At 47.7% G+C, this 19,752-nt stretch overlaps 1 protein-coding gene across 5 annotated transcripts in view; it reads left to right on the top strand.

Annotated features, from left to right (window-relative positions):
* VPS13D (vacuolar protein sorting 13 homolog D) overlaps positions 1 to 19,752 on the top strand; it is a 276,465-nt gene that overhangs the window by 12,468 nt on the left and 244,245 nt on the right. For all 5 annotated transcript variants that reach the window (XR_016210247.1, XM_008275374.5, XM_008275375.5 and 2 more), the window contains exons 4-13: positions 1,773 to 1,963; positions 2,051 to 2,131; positions 5,886 to 6,002; positions 8,856 to 8,960; positions 11,291 to 11,461; positions 12,053 to 12,153; positions 13,562 to 13,730; positions 16,681 to 16,782; positions 16,912 to 17,113; positions 17,994 to 18,173. Coding sequence is in view for 4 of the 5 variants with exons in the window: in XM_008275374.5 (XP_008273596.4) it covers positions 1,773 to 1,963; positions 2,051 to 2,131; positions 5,886 to 6,002; positions 8,856 to 8,960; positions 11,291 to 11,461; positions 12,053 to 12,153; positions 13,562 to 13,730; positions 16,681 to 16,782; positions 16,912 to 17,113; positions 17,994 to 18,173 (1,419 nt within the window). In the remaining variant the exon portion in view is untranslated. The remainder of the gene's footprint in view (positions 1 to 1,772; positions 1,964 to 2,050; positions 2,132 to 5,885; positions 6,003 to 8,855; positions 8,961 to 11,290; positions 11,462 to 12,052; positions 12,154 to 13,561; positions 13,731 to 16,680; positions 16,783 to 16,911; positions 17,114 to 17,993; positions 18,174 to 19,752) is intronic.

Genomic DNA, 19,752 nt, shown 5'->3' with positions numbered 1-19,752 from the left:
CCTTTCTCTCTGTCTCTCTGTCTCTCTCTCTCTCTGTCCACTCTGCCTGTCAAAAAAAAAAAAAAATTATTTTCTTGAGAGACAATCACATGTGTATATATACGTAGAGAGAGAGCTTTCTACTGGTTCACTGTCCAAATTGCTGGGATGGCCGTGGCTCTGAAGCCAGAAGCCAGGAACTCTATCTGAGTCTCCTATGTGGGTGGCAGGGCCTGGGTTCTTGGGACATTCTGTGCTGCTTTCCCAGGTACATTAGCAGGGAGCTGGATTGGAAGTAGAGTAGCTGTGACTTGAACCAATGCTCTGATATAGGATTCCAGCAGTTTAACCTGCTGTGCCACAGCACTGGCCCTGAAAATACCGTTGTTAATGATATTGTTGTGCCTTAAATCTCACAGCTGGATCCCACTTGCATCATAGATCTTAGTGGGTACTAAGCACACTCTGTTAACCTGTGCTGCTCTCAGAGCTAGAATATTGGTTGGCTGTGTGGATCTTTGAGGGACATATTAGGACAGTTGAGACATTCTCACATATTTTTTCTGTTGTGGTGACTTGGCTGTTTTAAATCCAATTTTAAGAGGGTTTATATTCTATGAGGCTTGACTTGGAGAATAAGTATCATGAATCAGGGCTATTTAGCCTTTTTTTTTTTTTTTTTTTTTTTTTGGCAGGCAGAGTGGACAGAAAGAGGGAGAGACAGAGAGAAAGGTCTTCCTTTGCTATTGGTTCACCCCCCAAATGGCCGCTGCGGCCGGTGCACCACGCTGATCCGAAGGCAGGAGCCAGGTGCTTCTCCTGGTCTCCCATGGGGTGCAGGGCCCAAGCACTTGGGCCATCCTCCACTGCACTCCCTGGCCATAGCAGAGAGCTGGCCTGGAAGGGGGGCAACTGGGACAGAATCCGGCGCCCCGACCGGGACTAGAACCCGGTGTGCCTGTGCCACAAGGCGGAGGATTAGCCTAGTGAGCCGCAGCGCCGGCTGCTATTTAGCCTTGTCGTCAGGCCAGGTTGTCAGGGAGACTGAGAATCCTGTACTGACTGTGTCATTGCAGTGTTACCTGCATCTCACTGTGGGCTGGGCATCTTCAAGATTGGACGTAGTGTAGTCTGGTAATTCCCCTGAGTGCTTAACCAGTCAGTCAGTAATTAGCAAGTTAGTTTTGTGTCCATGGGCTAATGTGGGTGCCACGGGAAGAAAGAAGGAAGTTTAAGATGTAGTCCAGGTGGGAAGAGAAAGTTTCCAGAGGAAAGATGTTGCATTGTATAGGATAAAGTGATTTATTTATTTATTTGAAAGGCAGAGTTAGAAGCAGAGACAGAGAGGTCTTCCATCTGCTGGGTTCACTCCCCAAATGGCTGCAATGGCTGGAACTGGACTGTTCTGAAGCCAGGAGTCAGGAGTTTTCTTTCAGGTCATCTTCCACTGCTTTCCGTGGCCGTTAGCAGAGAGCTGGATCAGAAGTGGAGCGGCTGGGACTTGAACCGGTGCCCATATGGGATGCCGGCACTGCAGGCGGCGGCTTCACCTGCTATGCCATATTGCCACCCCCCACCCCCGAACATTTTCCAGCTTTATTCCTCATGCCTCATTCTTACAGATCTCAGCTTGCTTATGCCTGTTTCATGTGTGCAGAAACCTGCTTGTTTTTAAATAAAAAATAAGTGCAAAATTAATACATGCTTCTTAAACAAAACTAAGAAAAACTTCATTAAGATGGGAAGAATTAGAGGTGCGTACAGGCATTTAACAAGACTTTCCCTTTTTCCAGGTTTAATTGGGAAAGTAACCCTTCAGATTCCCTTTTATCGCCCCCACGTGGACCCTTGGGTGATCTCCATCTCCAGTCTGCACGTAATTGGAGCCCCTGAGAGAACACAGGACTTCAACGATGAGAAAGAGAAGCTGCTGGAAAGGGAACGCAAGAAAGCGCTGCTTCACGCCCTGGAGGAGAAGTGGAAGGCAAGGCAGAGGGCGAGGCAGCTGTGGTGACCCAGGCAAGATGAGCAGAGGCCTGCATGCTGCTAACACTGGCTCTTTCCTTTGTAGAGTGACCGCCAGCAGAAAGGGGAGTCCTACTGGTACTCAGTCACCGCCTCAGTTGTCACGAGAATCGTGGAGAACATTGAAGTAAGTTCTCTTGACTTCTGTGTTTAAACGTGTAAGGGGTGTCTCGGGCTTCCGTGTGTCCTAATCACCTGTTCCTCAGGGATTGCACTGACACAGGGTGTGGATGGCTGGCTCTGCAGCTTTGCCCTTGGTTGGCCGTGCCGCAGGGCGAACCAGCAAACCTGAAAGGCAGGTCCTGTCCTGTGGCAGACACAGGAGTTTTCATAACATTTCAGTTTCCCTTACTGTGCTTTGTTTTTAACTTTTTGCTTGGTTGTTTGCTTTGTTTTTTTGAGAGGCAGAGAGAGAAACAGAGAGCTCCCATCTGCTGGTTCACATCCCAAATGTCTGGACTTAACCAGGCTGAAGCTTGGAGCTTAGGAATGCAATTTGGGTCTCCCATCTGGGTGTTAGGGACCCAAGTACTCAGTCAGCTGCTACCTCCCAGGGTGTGTGTTAGCAGGAAGCTGGAATTGAGAGTGGAGCTGGGACTTGAACACAGGCACTGGGATATGGGATATGGGCATCCCAAGCAGCGTCTTAACTGCTGGGCTAAATGTCTGCACTGGCTAAAGAGTCTATCCCCTCGAGAAGCCGGGTCCTAAGGCTTGATGCTTGTATGGTTTTAGGGCAGGTTTGAGGTCTGTTTCTTCATTTATAAGATGGGAGAGGTTGAGTACATGGTGTCTAGTTGATTCCTTTTTTTTTTTTTTTTAAAGATTTATTTATTTATTTGAAAGTCAGAGTTACACAGAGAGGAGAGGCAGAGAGAGGTCTTCCGTCTGACGGTTCACTCCCCAGTTGGCCGCAACGGCCGGAGCTGCACTGATCTGAAGCCAGGAGCCAGGAGCTTCTTCTGGGTCTCCCATGCGGGTGCAGGGGCCCAAGGGCTTGGACCATCTTCTGCTGCTTTCCCAGGCCGTAGCAGAGAGCTGGATTAGAAGTGGAGCAGCCGGGTCTCAAAATGGCACCCATATGGGATGCTGGCACTTCAGGCCAGGGCGTTAACCCGCTGCACAGTGCCGGCCCCGTCTAGTTGATTTCACAGTCATTTGTGAATGACTAAGATACTTTAACCTGCACCAGTAAAGCAGGTGACAGTCTGATGAGTTGCAGTGCTGGGGCTCTTGGCCACATTTTCCACTTTAATTACCATTTGTTTCATCTTAAATCTAGGTTAGGATCCATACTAATTTTCATGAATGCCCATTTTACTATCTCTAGTGTTTTTTATTTTATTTTATTTATTTTATTTTTTTTTGGCATTACCAAGGTGACATAGACCAGTGTGTTCAAGGGATGCAATAACTTTCCTAACTTTGACAAAAAGATTGGTACATTTGAAATGACTGCTTTGAGTTCTGTTTCAAGCAGTTATTCTCTTTAGTTATCATTGATTTTTTTAAATTAGTTTAGTTTCAATTAAAACATTTGATTTACAGATTGATTTATTTATTTGAAAGGTAGAGAAAGAGGAAGAGAGAGAGATCTTCCATCCACGAATTCACTCTCCAAATGACCACAACAGTCAGTTCTGAGCCAGACTGAAGTCAGGAGCCAAGAACTCCATCCTGGTCTCCCACATGGGTGGCTGCGGTCCTGTGCTTAGGCCATCTGCTGCTGCCTTCCCGGCACATTAGCAGGGAGCTGAATTGCAAGTGGAGGAGCTGGGACCTGAACCAGTGCTCCCGTATAGGATGTTGGCATTGTAAGTGGCTGCTTAGTCCCTTGTGCCACAGTGCTGACCCCCTTTCGACAGTCCTGAGCTTTTCTAGGCAGTAACTCCCTGGACATGGCCTTGGGCTGCTGGGAGCCATGTTAAAGTTTGATCAAGTATCTTTGAAATGTTATGTTTGTGCTGAGTCTTCATAGTTCTCAGGATATACCACATTTAAAAAATCAGTTCATCAGTTGATGGACATTTGAATTGTTTCTACTTTTTGTCTTAAGAATAAAGTAGCTGTCTGCTTGAAAAAAGCAGCCTTGGAGGCGTTGCTGACACAGACGCTGTTTCTCGGACACATTTGCAGTTTTCATCAGCTGCATCATATTGGGCTGATTGTAAGACACCTGCACCTTCTCTGGAAGGTGTCACACAAGCACAAGGACTGTTTAGAGTTCCCTCTGCCTCTGTGCGTTTCCGCACTTAGTGGTCACTTGAAGTGTGTCAAAAAGATCTAACTTTTACTAGAATCATTTCAAAAGTTAGTTTTCTTACTGGATTAACACTGGGGACTTAACTCTGCCTCTAGTCTTCTGACTGTCCACTTTGGCTCCATTCTGGTCTGTCCTCCCTGCAACACTGTCTCATAGTCCCAGGCACTTCCTTCTTTATAACTGAGCCCCTGTGATGTATTCTCTGGGTTACAGTCTTTGTAAATGTTAATAAACATTACCACTGTTCAAAAAAATAAGGGTGCTGTAAAAGTTCATGTAGAGGGTCTTCTGTGAACGTCTGTGGTTCTCCTGAGTATATGCGTAGAAGCAGAATGGAAGAATCGATGGGAACTCTGTTTACATTTTAATGAGCTACCAAATCGTTTTCCAAAAAGCTTGTACTATTTTACAGTTTCATCAGCAGTGTTTGAGCATTTGTTTCTCCATATTTTCATCAACAGTTGTTATTGACAATCTTTTGATTATAGTCATTCTAATGGATATGAATTGATGTCTCATTGTGGCTTTCATTTGTATTTTCTTAATGGATAATGGTGTTGAATGCCCCTCCATATGTTTATTGGCCATTGTGTGTATTTTTTTGAAGTGTCTGTTCAAATCCTTTTCCCATTTAGATAAGTCAGTTTGTCTTTTGTTGAATCATAAATGCTCTTTATATACTCTGGATGCAGTCCCTTATCAGATAAATGATTTGCAAATTATTTCTGTGGGTTGTCTTTTCACTTTGTTGTGTTTTTAGTTCACTGAGCACAGTGCCTTTTCCATAGCCCATTTAGATGGGCAAGGGAAATACAAACATGCACACAGGGTTTGTGAGCCCTGCTGGCTGGTGTTCCTGAATCTGGATACTGAGACACACTGGCAAGATTAAGATAGCACAAGGTTGGGAGAACCAGTTAGCTAGAAGCAGTAGTGGGATTTTCTTTGTTTGTTTGTTTTTTAAAGAATTATTTATTTATTTGAAAGAGTTACACAGAGAGAGGAGGAGAGGCAGAGAGAGAGAGAGAATATGAGAATTCTCCCATCTGCTGGGTGACTCCCCAGATGGCCACAACGGCCAGAGCTGCACTGATCTGAAGCCAGGAGCTTCTTCCAGGTCTCCCACATGGGTGCAGGGGCCCAAGGACTTGGCCCTTTCTCTACTGCTTTCCCAGGCCATAGCAGAGAGCTGGATCAGAAGTGGAGCAGCTGGGACTCAAACCAGTGCCCATATGGGATGCTGGCACTGTAGGCAGCGGCTTTACCCACTACGCCACAGCGCCGGCCCTGGGATTTTCTTTAAGTGTTTCTTTAGCAGGAATGGGGAACCTTTTTTCTGCCAAGGGCCATTGGTATATTTAGGATGTCATTTGTGGGCCATAGAAAATTATCAACTTAAAAATAACTCTGGGGGCCGGTGCTGTGGTGCAGTGGCTTCAGCCGCTCTGCAGCGCCGGCATCCAGATGGGGACTGGTTCAAGTCTAGCTGCTCCACTGTGGCTGTGTGTGTGATGCTTTAGCAGCGTTTTAGATTAGTGGCTCTAGCGCAGTTGGAATCCTGCCTGTGGTATTGTGCCTGCGTTATCTAAATGTTTTTTCTTTTTTTTTCTCATTGCAGTTAAAAATTCAAGATGTCCATTTACGCTTTGAGGATGGTGTCACCGATCCTTCCCATCCTTTTGCGTTCGGCGTTTGTATTAAGAATGTGTCCATGCAGAATGCTGTGAACCAGCCTGTGAGTATGCCGGCGCGCAGGGAGAAAGCTGCGCCGAGGGCATCTGACGCTCTCCTTCTTGTCATTCTGCTATGTAAATGAGGTTGTGTTCTTGTCCACTGGGTTTCTTGGTAGGTGTGCGGGTCTCTTGTCTATGGGCAGCGAGTCTAACTTGCTGAGCTAGGGCATTGTTCGCTGTATCTGACCCTTGGTTATATCACTTCGATTTTATACTCGAAGAAGCTGCAGTGCTGAAAGGATTTCCTCCTTGGTTTTCTTCTCATCCCACGTGCTTTCCCGGGGTGAGCTCCTTCTAGATCCAGCTGCTACCGGGGGATGTTTGCTCGTGGCTGTCCTCTCTTGAACTTTTGCTCAGCTGTTCTTCTGACTTTCATTTCAGGATTTTAGAAAATACTTATGGGACACCTTCTGTGGTGTTTCAGGCCTATCTGATAAAGCACCATTTCTCGGTGTTGTTCACGTGGCCCTTCGGGCTTTTCCCTACACACCAGGCACTTCTCCAGCAGAACCCAAGTGTGTTTCCTACAGATTAACTTGGTTCTGACACTGGATTTAGTGCAGACCCCAAAGGTTAAGGGCTCCGTCCCACAGGCTGCTACTTCAGATGCCTGGGGCAAGTCCCAGGCTGGGACCGTGCTTTCCACTGACCTGCTGTCATCGGACATTCCTGTATCCCCACAACCTCCTTGGGTTCAGTAGTTTGTTAGGGTGACTTACAGAACTCAAGGCAACACTCTACTTACCACAACCAGCTTATTATAGAGGGTTCAAGTGACAGGCCAGCAGGAGTTTGCTTCCTCCTGCCCCTTGTCCTCAGCAGCCTGGGAGCTTCTCAGATCTCACTGTTGAGAAGTCTTTATGGATCCTGATCCCTAGCCTACCAGAGGCTGGAGGGTCAGGCTGAACATTCCAGCCCCGTAATCACTTGGTCTTTCTGGTGACAGCCCCACCCTGAGGCTTTCCAGGATCATCTCAGTAGCAGCGAACAGTCACACAAGCGCAGAGAAGAAGAGCCCCGTGTGAGACACTTGCAGGAAGAACTAGCAGGGCACTGTAACCAGATAGGTGGGGAAGTTGGGGATAGGAGTGGAGGGGTGAGCACAGGTGTCTGGAGATGAGAGACCCGGGTGAGAGCATGTGCAGCTCTTTTCCTTCAGGATTTTGTCGTCTTTTGCCTGGACTCATGAAATACCCTGTTCTGTGACCTCCAGACTCTGGATTTGTTCTCTTCCAGTGCATCCTAATCTTCACCATGTCATGACACCGATGGAAAAAGATGGATGAGTGCAGTGCACTGGGTCAGACATTTGTGGCTGTGTGGGGCTGGACTTGGCTAGCTCAGGGTTACCAAATGTTCTCCAGTACAACTTGCTCCCTTAAACATTTTCATGATCTTGACACTTACAGCCCCTTTTTTCCCTGGCACTCCAGGGGAATCTTTGTCTTACAATGTTGCCAGAGTTCTGTGTCTAAAACCTACACTTGATTCTTTTTTTTTGTTTAAATACTTAGGTATTTGAAAGATGGCATTACAGAGAGAGAGAGGGAGAGACAGAGAGAGGTCTTCATCTGCTGGTTCACTCCACAAATGACTGCGATGGCCAGGGCTAGGCTAGGTAGGCCAAAGCCAGGAGCCAGGAGCTTCCTCTGGGTCTCCGATGTGGGTGCAGAGACCCAAGCACTTGGGCTGACCTCCACTGCTTTCCTAAGTGCATTAGCAGGGAGCTGGATCGGAAGTGGAGCATCTGGGATTCAAACTAGCACCCACATGGGATGCCAGTACTGCAGGTGGCTGCTTAACCTGCTTTGGCACAGTGCTGGCCCCCACACTTGATTCTTGTGCCTGCCTACATCAAACTTTCAATGTCTTTATGTCACTTAAAGTATGAAGCCCAGCTTCCTGGGCTGCCATACAAAATGCATTGCCTCAGAGTGGATGGCTTAAAGCAGCAGACATTCGTTCTCTAGATTTGGAGGCCAGAGTCTGAAGGCAGGGTCTCAGCAGGTTGATTACTTCCAGAGGTTCTGGAGGAGAAGCTGCCCTGCCCCCTCCTAGTTCCGGTTGCTGGCGGTGCCTATGTCCCCTGATTTGTAGATCCATTACTGCAGTATCTGCCTTCACCTTCACGTGGCCTTCTTCTCTGTGGCTCTTTCTCTTTTTTTTATTCTTCTTATTTTTTTTTTGACAGGCAGAGTGGACAGTGAGAGAGAGAGAGAGAGAAAGGTCTTCCCTTTCCGTTGGTTCACTCCCCAATGGCTGCTGCGGCTGGCGCACCGCGCTGATCCGATGACAGGAGCCAGGTGCTTCTCCTGGTCTCCCATGGGGTGCAGGGCCCAAGCACTTGGGCCATCCTCCACTGCACTCCCAGGCCACAGCAGAGAGCTGGCCTGGAAGAGGAGCAACCGGGACAGAATCCGGTACCCTGACTGGGACTAGAACCCGGTGTGCCGGCGCCGCAGGTAGAAGATTAGCCTATTGAGCCATGGCACCGGCCGAGAAATATCTTGTATTTGCTGGGTCACTAGCTGAGGCTAGGCAAGTTGGAAGCCTAGAACAGAGTATTCAGTCCCACCTATTGGTGGCAAGGAACCAAGTACTTGTGCCATTGTCTGTTGCATTAGCAGGAAGCTGGAGTCAGGAACCTGAACCTAGGCGCTCTGATGTGGGAGGCAGGTGTCCCACGCAGTGTTCTAACTGCTGCACTGAATGCCCTAAAACCATGTTTTACTGCAGTTTTGTGTCCCCAAGACCATGCAGATTACCATTATGCACGATGCCACAAATGGTTTGTGAAATGAGTTAATACGTTCATGGTTGAAGACAGGCATCATTTTCTTCCCTTTCTTCCTCAGGTACAGAAACTAATGCGGAAAAAGCAATTAGATGTGGAAGAGTTTAGCATCTACTGGGATGTTGATTGCACTTTGCTGGGGGATCTGCCGCAGGTGGAGCTGCAGGTAGGATTCTGGCAGAGGACTGTACGATGTGGCAGCCCTGAAGGACAGTGGTGCAGGGTCACAGCCTTGCTTGCTTTTGTCCCCGGCGTCTCTTGATGCCCGCTCCTCTCTTCCTCCAGAGGCATCGGCTTGAGGTGCTTGCTGTATGTGTGGCTTTGAACCACATACAGTGTTTAGTTTTGTGCATGTTTTAAATTTATATTGGAGTTACAGGTGTTTTCAGGTTTTCTTCTTCTTAAAGCTGTATTTTTACAACGTTGCTGTTTTTGTACTTCGAGTTCATTGCTTCTGACTACTGCAGAGGCTCTACTATTGGCATGTCACATGTTACAGTTACCCATTCTCTCTCTCTCTTTTTTTTTTTTTTTTTAATTTTTGACAGGCAGAGTGGACAGTGAGAGAGAGAGAGAGAGAAAGGTCTTCCTTTTGCTGTTGGTTCACCCTCCAATGGCCGCCGCGGCCCATGCACTGCGGCCGGCGCACTGGGCTGATCGGATGGCAGGAGCCAGGTACTTCTCCTGGTCTCCCATGCGGGTGCAGGGCCCAAGCACTTGGGCCATTCTCCACTGCACTCCCTGGCCACAGCAGAGAGCTGGCCTGGAAGAGGGGCAACCGGGACAGAATCCAGCGCCCCGACCGGGACTAGAACCCGGTGTGCCGGCGCCGCAGGCGGAGGATTAGCCTAGTGAGCCGCGGCGCCGGCCAGTTACCCATTCTCTTAGCCATATGTACTAGGCATCCAGATTTTAAGTAAACAAACCACCAGAAGTGCTTCTTTTTTTTTTTTTTTTAAATTATTTATCTGGGTATCTTTGGTGTCAAAATTTATTTGAAAGGGAAGGAGGGAGAGAGGGAGAGAGAGAAAGAGATACTGAGAGAGAAAGATATGGAGAGAGGTCTTCCATCTGCTGGGTCACTCCCCAAATGCCCACAACAATCTGAGCTGAACCAGGACAAAGCTGGGATCCTATAACTCAATCCATGTGCATGGTGGGAATCCCAAGTACTTGAGCCATTGCCTGTTACCTCCCAGGGTGTGCATTAGCAGAAAACTGGAACTGGACTTGACCTTGAGCACTCCCAAATGGGATGGAAGCATCCTAAACAATATCTTAACTGCTGCACCAATGTCTGTCCCCAGATGTGATTCTTAAACAATAGATTTCTTATTATGTTTATGTTGAAACTTTACCTCCACTTGTATTCCTTTAAGATGTACTTAGAAAGCTGTAAACCATTGGGTATGAAAAATTACTGTTTATGAACGTTAAAGAAAAATCTCAGTTTAATCTTCTTGTAAAGAAATTGTGGGTGGTTTAAGTGAAATAGGAAGAAATGGCTCATTTTCCGCCCACCCAATATTATCTTTGGCTTGTGTGCAATTATCTTGAGAGGTTTTTTTGTTTTGCTAATTCAGTCAAGTAAATACTACAACCATACAGTGGAACAGTGTGCAGATATAAAGGATAAAGGTGCAGATCTTTATGAAGACTGTGTAATGGTCTCTGAGATACACTAAGGCATTTAAGAACCTGGGACAGGGCCAGCACTGTAAATTTAAAAGATAAATTTGGGGCCAGCATTGTGGCATAGTGGGTAAAGCTGCTGCCTGCAGTGCTGGCATAGCCAGTTCGAGACCTGGCTGCTCTACATCCAGTCCAGCTCTCTGCTGTGGCCTGGGGAAGCAGTAGACGATGGCCCAAGTCCTTGGGCCCCTGCACCCACTGGGGGCTCTGGAGGAAGCTCTAGGCTCCTAGCTTCAGATTGGCCCAGCTCTGGCTGTTGAGGCCATTTGGGGAGTAAACAACGATGGAAGTTTCTCTCTTACTCTCTCTTTCTCTGTAACTCTACCTTTCAAATAAATACCTAACTAAAAAAAGGAAAAAGAACCTAGGGCACAGGCACTCATATAACATTTGTGGAAGAAAACAGAAGTTACGGATGTGCTTAAATACGTGCAGAGTGCCTGTGGGGGAGGTGGATTCTGGTGCTGCTGCTGGGAGTGGCTGGGGGATGCGAGCAGGAAAGGAATATTTCACCTTATTTTGCCTTTTAATTTTCAGCAGTGAACATAGTAATGTATTACTTATTAATAAAAAAAACAATTTTAAAGAAGAGAGCTTTAGAGCCCAATTTTATTTTATTTTTTTACATTCTGATATGATTAGAGCACCTACCAGCCTGTAACTTGATCCTAAAAACATTTGCTGCTATGACACGGCCCATCGCTCAGCTTGACTGCTTTTGTCCTAAACCCCCAACATTATAAACGAGTGGTGAGCAGCAGCAGGAGTCAGACTGGGCAGGGCAGTTGTTCTTGTGGCACACAGGAGGCCATGGCCAGGAGCATGGAGAGTCGCAGGCACCACTACGTCTTGGAGCCTGTGTGTGCATCTGCTCTCTTGAAGAGAAACTGCTCCAAGGAGCCTCTGAGGTCTCGGCACAGTCCCCGGATCGAATGTGACATTCAGCTGGAGACCATTCCTTTGAAACTCTCTCAGGTACGCTCCGCCCTCCAGGGGTTACGCTCTGTCTCCCGGGAACCTGGGGGCAGTTGAAGGACAAATGTTGGTAGAATGTGCTTGGTGCTTAACAGTATCTTTCCTTCCTGGCCAAAGCTTGTTAGGCACACACCCACTTCTCTGTTGACTGTTACGTGGGGTTGTCTCGAGTTAGTTTTGATTAGATGGTTTTTTTTTTTTTTTTAACTTTTATTTAATGAATATAAATTTCCAAAGTACAGAATATTGATTACAATGGCTTCCCCCCCATAACGTCCCTCCAACCCGCAACCCTCCCCTTATCCACTCCCTCTCCCCTTCCATTCACATCAAGATTCATTTTCGATTCTCTTTATATGCGATGTTTTTAAATGCGGAGCAAAGTGTACAAGAGATACATAGCAGATGTAAATGTGGGTACTGTACTGTCAGCGTCAGGAGAGACAAGCCCCTCCATCCTGATAGCTTGCTTTTAGTTGCACTGGGTTTCAGTTAAGTGGCTTGACAAACACGAATTGTTCTTGTTAGATAAAGGTTTTTACAGAGAAACAAATCTGTTCTAACTTAGTATCTCTTAACCTCTAATAAAAGTTACAGTATCGGCAGATCATGGAATTTCTCAAGGAGCTGGAGCGAAAGGAGAGGCAGGTGAAGTTCCGAAAGTGGAAACCTAAAGTGGCGGTGTCAGAGAAGTAAGGGCCTGTGAGTGCTGTGTGTGTGCGATGCATTCGACAGCTGCTGGTTCCCTGTGCATGCCTCAGAGATAGATGCCTTCCTGCTCTCGCACATGATTAATGTGCAGGACTTGGATCTGGGGCCGGTGCTGTGGCGTAGTGGGTAAAGCCACCGTCGGCAGTGCCAGCATCCCATACGGGTGCTGGTCGAGTCCTGGCTGCTCCACTTCTGATCCAGCTCTCTGCTGTGGCCTGGGAAAGCAGTAGAAGATGGCCTAACTTCTTGGGCCCCCGGACCCTCAAGGGAAACCTGGAAGAAGCTCCTGGCTCCTGGCTTCAGATTGGCACAGCTCCGGCCATTGCAGCCATCTGGGGAGTGAACCAGTGGATGGAAGACCTCTCTCTCTCTCTCTCTCTTTCTCTGTCTCTTTCTCTGCCTATGCCTCTCTGTAACTCTTCCTTTCAAATAAATAAATAAATCTTTAAAAAAACCAAAAAACTTTGATAAAGTACGATTGATTTTTCTAGCCCTTAAAATGCTATTCTGTTATCATTATTGATATATGTTTATTTGGTGCTGCAGTCTTACTCTTAGAGTAAGTGTAGTTTAGCAAGTAGAATGGTGGCACCTGGTGTACAGTAAGTACTTTGCAATATTCTAGTTGCTTAGGTCATCTTTCCTAGTCTTTTTGGTCAACATTTATATAGTATACTTTAAAGATCTTGTGTATTTTCAGGTCTTTTCTTAGTATTCCATTTTAAATCCTTATTTTCCTAAAGATTTATTTATTTATTTGAAAAACAGAGTTAGAGAAAGAGAGAGAGACAGAGAGAGGTCTTCCATCCGCTGGTTTACTCCCTGAATGTCCATAATGGCAAGGCTGAGCCAGGAACTCTAACTGGGTCTTCGACGTCGGTGGCAAGGGCCCTAGTGTTTGAGCCATCTGCTGCTCTCCTAGGTGCATTAGCAGGGAGCTGGATGGCAAGTGGAGCATCTGGAACTTGAACGAGTGCTCATATGGGATGCCAGCTTTGCAGGCAGCAGCTTAACCTGCTGCCCCACAACACTGCCCTGTAAAATCCTTAGTAGTTAAATCCTTGGTAATTATCTCAAGGTGGTATTTACCTTACAGCATTTGATTTTCTGTCAATGGAGGGGACTGATACAGTAGATAATTCAAACCACCTGAATCCTATGCCATTATATATGTGGGGAGCTATTATTTGATATTCTTAGGTGACAAATTTACTTTCCCCACACATAAGGGTTTAGCTTAATAGTAAAATAAGCTTGGGACATAAACTGATGGCTGAAAGGGAGAAAGATGTCTCAGGAAGGGGTGGTGTTACATGGATTGTCCTGAATGGAGGGCGTTTTGGTTGTTTTTATTGTAAGAAGTAACTATATTGTTGGGGTCTCTCTTAGCTGCCGGGAATGGTGGTATTTCGCTTTGAATGCTAACTTGTATGAGATCAGAGAGCAGAGGAAGTGTTGTACCTGGGACTTCTTGCTGCACCGTGCCCGTGATGCCGTATCCTACACTGACAAGTATTTCACCAAATTAAAAGGTGGCTTGCTGTCTGCAGATGACAAGGTGAGAAGATGATGTCTTGGGTTTCTTGTCATCAGCCTTCCAAAGGCTGATGAAGTTGCAAACCGTGAAGAGATAAATTGCTTTACTAGGAACATAATTTTATTGTTTTGATTTAGTCTTGTTAGAGTGGGAACTTTTTTAAAAAAAGTTTTATTTATTTATTTGAGAGGTAGAGTGACTGACAGGGAGGGAGGGGGAGAGAGAGATGTCTTGCATCTACTGGTTTACTCCTGAAATGTACTTAAAATTCAGGGCTGGGCCAGGCCAAAGCCAGGAGCCCAGAATTCTGTTTGGGTCTGATATGGGTAGCAGGAACCCAAGTACTTGAGCTGTTGTCTGCTCCTCCCAGGTGCATTAGTAGGAAGCTGGACTGGACACAGAGGCAGAACTCGTTCCCAGGCACTCTGATACGGTATCTGTGCGTCCCAAGTGACAGCCTAACCCACTGAGCAACAGCTCCCAACTGGGAACTTCTTGGAAGGCCACTTTCACACACTGGCCATCAGCTCTCCCACCGTGTTGCCCGAGGAGAGGCAGCTCATGAGTGAGAAGACAAGATGTGGCCATGTCCGTCAGGCCTTTGTGCTCATGTCTCTCCTCCCGCAGCTGTCTGTGCAGGTCTCAGAGACTCTTCTTCTTCTTCTTCTTTTTTTTTTTTAAGATTTTTTATTTATTTGAGAGGTAGAATTACAGACAGTGAGAGGGAGAGACAGAGAGAAAGGTCCTCCTCCTTCTGCTGGTTCAGTCCCCAGATGGCCACAACGGCCAGAGCCATGCCGATTCGAAACCAGGAGCCAGGAGCTTCTTCCAGGTCTCCCATGCGGGTGCAGGGCCCAAGGACTTGGGCCATCTTCTATTGCTTTCCCAGGCCATAGCAGAGAGCTGGATCGGAAGAGGAGCAGCCGGGACTGGAGCTGTCGCCCATATGGGATGCCAGCACTTCAGGCCAGGGCATTAACCCGCTACGCCACAGCGCCGGCCCCGCAGAGACTCTTCTTCATGGAGCCATCAACCCCTCCTCAGAGCCTGATCCGAGTCCTCATTCTTTTTCTCTGAAATCCACCTGACCTCCTCACACTTGGACCCATGTTGTCTGTATTCCCAGCTGACTTGATTAATGTTGGGTTTCTGGTGGTTGAGACAAGGAAAAGCTCATGTTGGAGCTAACTGTGGACTAGAGACCCCAGACCCAGCCCTCCTGGGGTCCTGGCAGTGGACCCAGCCCTTCCCAGTCTGTCTGTCTGTCTGTCATCACCCCAGGCAAGGCAGTAGCGGTTGCCTTGCTGCTTGTTTTGTCCTGCTTTTGTGGGAATCAGCTGTGCAGGAGCGGTTCAGACCAGTTCTTGTATTTTGGCACAGGTCCTAGCTCTTAGCCAGTTAGTCTGCAGAGAACATGACTTTCCCTTCACACTTGCTGTGTCGCGGCCTGTGGGTTCTCACTTCTCTATTAAGCTAACCCCCCGAGGCCGTTGCCCACTCCTTTGTTAACGCTTTTTCCCTCAATATCTGATACAGTTGCTGATGTAGGAACCTTATGAAAAGGATGGAGTAACCCAGACTTTTTGTTTTGGATGTGTGTGTGGGGTTTTTTTTTTTTTTTTAAGATTTATTGGGACTGGCACTGTGGTACAGTGAGTTCAAGCCCTGGCCTGCAGTGCTGCCATCCCATATGGGTGCTGGTTTGAGTCCCAGCTGCTCCACTTCTAGTCCAGCTCCCTGCTAATGCGCCTGGGAAAGCAGCAGAGGATGGCCAGGTCTTGGGCCCCTGTACCCACAGGGGAGACCCGGAAGAAGCTCCTGGCTCCCAGCTTTGGATTAGCTCAGTTTCAGCCGATGGAAGACCTTTCTCTCTCTGCGTCTCTACCTCTCTTCTTAACTCTTTCAAATAAAGAGTTTGAAAGGCAGAGTTACAGAGAGAAGGAGAGAGACAGATCTCCCTGTTGACTCCCCATATGGCCCAGTGGCCAGGACTGGGCTGAAGCTGGCAGCCAGGAGCTTCTTCCAGGTCTCCCACGTGGATGGCAGGATCCCAGACACTTGGGCCATCTCTGCTGCTTAGGCTATTAGCAGGGAACTGGTCTGACGTGGAGCAGATAAAACAAAAAAAAGATGACACTCTTGCTCATATCCCATACAAAACAGAGGAGCTCGGGCCTGCACACTTCCTGTGTGAACTTGGTCCTCAGTTTCCTTCTGTGAAGGTGGTAACTTGGCTGCCTCTTTTGCTCTCTGAGTGCATGCATGTAGAGCATTCTGTGACTGCTTCAGTGCTGGGCGCAGGATGGGATGATGAGGCGGTGCACCCCACAGCAGCCCCTTGAAAACACAGGATTCAGGGCTGGTGCTGTGGCACAGAGGGTTAAGCCACCATCTACAGTGCCAGCATCCCATATGGGCAACAGTTCGAGTCCCAGCTGCTCCATGTCCAATCCAGCTCCCTGCTAATGCACCCAGGAAAGGAGTGGAGGGCTTAGGCGCTGCGCTCATGTGGGAGACCTGGAAGAAGTTCCTGGCTCCTGGTTTTGGCCTGGCCCAGCCCCAGCCGCTGTGGCCATTTGGGGAGTGAGCCAGCGAACGGAAGCTCTTGCTCGTTCTCGCTGTCCTCCTCTTGTGACTCTGCCTTTCAGGTAAATAAATAAAATCTTAGAAAAAGAGAAGAGAAGAGAAGAGAAGAGAAGAAAGTGCTCTCCTTTGCTCCCTCTCTTCTTCCCCGTAGGCCTGGGCACTGTGAAACTTCTTAGTGATGTTTTTGAGGGCAACTGACATCTATTGGATGGTATGGGAAAGCTGTTTAAGCCAACGATTGCAGTCATAGGACTGTCTGCCTTGTTCTTAGCCTTAAATGGTGATGCTGGGGGCCCAGCTGGGTTTGTTTGTAGTTTATGGAGGTGTCTGATTTCTCTGTAGGTATGCTATCTATTTTTGTTTATTTCTGCTTTCACCTAAACAGGAGGAAATGTGTCGGATTGAAGAGGAACAGAGTTTTGAGGAACTGAAGATTTTGCGTGAACTGGTTCATGATCGATTTTACAAACAAGAAGAGCTAGCAGAGGTACGGAGTCTCCCTCGAGAAGATTTGTTGAGATGCTTCGGTTCTGATGGGGACAGATGGCGGCGGTGGCTCAGCACGGCTTGCCTCTGTCAGGCACTCACGTCTGCTCCCTTGTGATTATTGACACAGAGTCTGCGAGAACCTCAGTTCGACTCTCCTGGGGACTCTCCTGGCGGCCCGGAGACCGGTGGAGGCAGTGGGATGCTTCAGTATCTTCAGTCCTGGTTTCCTGGATGGGGTGGCTGGTATGGGCAGCCAGCCCCTGAAGGAAAATCCGTGGAGGGGCTGTCGGGAGAGCCGTGCGAGCACTGGGCTCCGGAGGAGATCCTGGGTATGTGGGAGCTGGCCTTCACCCCTCGCTTAGAAACCGCTTGTTTCAAGTTCATAGAGGCAGAGAAGACTGGATTAGAAGGTCCTCCATTTGCAGTTCCTTACTAATTCAGTTTCAGGCAACAGTTGTAAGAGAGCTACATTTTAGGAAGTTCAAAAAAATTTTTTAAGAATTTAATTATTTATTTGAAAAGAAGAATTACAGAGAGAGAGAGAGAATTTTTCATCCACTGGTTCATTCCCCGTTCCCTGGATGGCTACAATGGCTGGGGCTGGGCCAGGCTGAAACCAGGAGCCTGGAACTCCCTCTGGGCCTCTCACCTGGGTGGCACGGCCCTTAGTACTTGGGCCATCTTCCACTGCTTTCCCAGGAGCATTAGCAGGAAGCTGGATCCAAAGTGGAGCAGCCGGGACTCAAACTGCTGCTCATCTGGGATGCCAGCGTTGCAGGTGGTAGCTTGACCTGCTACACCGCAGTGCCTTCCCCAGTTCAAATAATTTAAATTTTGAAGCTTGAAGACTGGTGTCCAGGGTACTTTTTAGACTTGTACTGTCTAATACGGTAGCCACAGCCACACATGGCTGTTTAATTATAGTTAAGTCAAAAGTAACAATCCATGCACTAGCCATGTTAGTACATGTGCCCTTTGTGCTGTAGTGGACGGTGCAGTACTGCTTTAAACTGTGTTTTAACCATGAGTCTGCTCCCTGGCTTGGCAGGAAGTTGGTGAGAGCTCTTGGAGCACAGCTGGGGTTGTTGTCCTGTGGCAGTGATCCCCCGTGACTCGGCGCTCTTCCCTGGAAAGGGAGTGGTGATGGTGCCTGGTTGTGCTTTTTACTTTTGTGTTTTTTCTTAAAGGCTGTTCTTCCTTACTGTTCAGGCACTGAGGAATTTTTCGACCCCACTGCGGACGCCTCCTGTCTGAACACGTACACGAAGCGAGACCATGTCTTCGCTAAGCTGAACTTGCAGTTGCAGCGAGGCACAGTGACACTGCTACACGAGGAGCCAGGAACGCCTCCTGTGAACGAAAGTGCGTTCATGCAGCTGGAGTTTTCAGGTACTGCCCCAGAGAGCTCGCGGCCGCGGTGCTCCTCGTCGTCTGCAGCCCGTGGCGGGGAGCTCTGCATGAGCTGAGATGGAGCTGTTGCTCCTGGGCAGACCCTGCGGGGGTTCTTGCCAGCCTGGTTAGAGTCATCAGCTGATCCGTATCTGACTTGTTTATTTTAATGTCTGTCTGTGGTTAGGTGCTTATTCTCTAATATATAGTTATCTACATGCAGCTGATTTGTTAGCATCTAACTCACGCCCGCTAGTCCTGGAATGCATGACTTCACAGGCATACACCTGTTTTCTCTGTAACGTGCTAGACAGCGCTTCAGAACTGTGTATGGTAAAATCACCAAGGAAAAGCACAAAAATTTGAAAAGCATGGCTCTAGATAGGCGGGAAAAGGGCACTTGTTTATTGCATGGGAGTTGAAATAAGCAGACAGATCACTGCTGTGTTTGAACTCAGCTGGGAATGTGTGTGTTGGGTGACCCAAAGTTCTTGCTCTGTGAATGTTGGAATGATTGAGAAAGCACCAGGAGTATTGATTTGGGGTTATAAATAAATTTCAGTGAGAGTAGGTACGTGTGCAAAATATGGAATCTGAGAATAATGAGGATCAGCTATACTTGTGGTTTTTCTAAAAAGATTTATTGTTTTAAAGGCAGCTACAGAAAGAGAGGAAGGGAGAGAAAGAGAGAGCGAGAGAGAGAAAGAGAGAGAGCAATATTCTAACCACTGGTTCACTCCCCAAAAGATTGTGATGGCCAGTGGTGGGCTGGGCTGAAACCAGGAGCCTGGAATTCCATCTGGGTCTCCCATGTGGGTGCAGGGACACAAGCACTTGGACCATCACTCACTACTTTCCCAGGCACATTAGCAGGAAGCTGGATTGGAAGTGGAGCATCTGGGACTTGAACCTGCCCATGTGGGATACTGGCATTGCAAACAGCAGCTTAACTTGATAAGCCTTGGTGCTGGCCCCTTGACTACTATTTTTTAAACTTTGAATTGAAGTGTGTAAATGCCTAGATGTTGGTCTAGCCATCTCAAAAATATTTTTCAGTTCATAAAATAGCAGTTTCTCTGAGATTCCTCATTAGTTGAAGAAGAGCAAATGATTATATATAAAAAAAGCCAATTTGACTTTATAAATTTTTTTAAGATTTTTTGTTCATTTATTTGAGAGGTAGAGTTACAGACAGAGGGAGAGACAGAGAAAGGTCTTCCGTCTGTTGGTTCATTCCCCAATGGCTGCAACGGTCAGAGCTGTGCTGATCCGCAGCCAGGAGCCAGGAGCTTCCTCCAGGTCTCCCACGCGGGTGCAGGGGCCCAGGGACTTGGGCCATCCTCCACCGCTTTCCCAGGCCACAGCAGAGAGCTTGGTCGGAAGCAGAGCATCCAGGACTAGAACCTGCGCCCACATGGGATGCCGGTGCAGCAGGTGGAGGATTCACCCGCTGTGCCACAGTGCTGGCCCCGACTCTATATTCTTGAGAGCTGAGCTGTCATAAACTTAGTGTGACCTAGACGATTGCTGGAACTGTGTTTAGAATTCATTCTGGTGGAAACGTGCCATAATGCTTGTG

Source organism: Oryctolagus cuniculus, chromosome 7 (assembly GCF_051225735.1).
Source record: "Oryctolagus cuniculus isolate XC-2025 breed Fujian yellow rabbit chromosome 7, ASM5122573v1, whole genome shotgun sequence".
In the NCBI taxonomy this organism is placed as follows: Eukaryota; Metazoa; Chordata; class Mammalia; order Lagomorpha; family Leporidae; genus Oryctolagus; species Oryctolagus cuniculus.
Note: the sequence above shows the minus strand (reverse complement) of the source record. Positions and strands in the feature narration are given on the sequence as shown.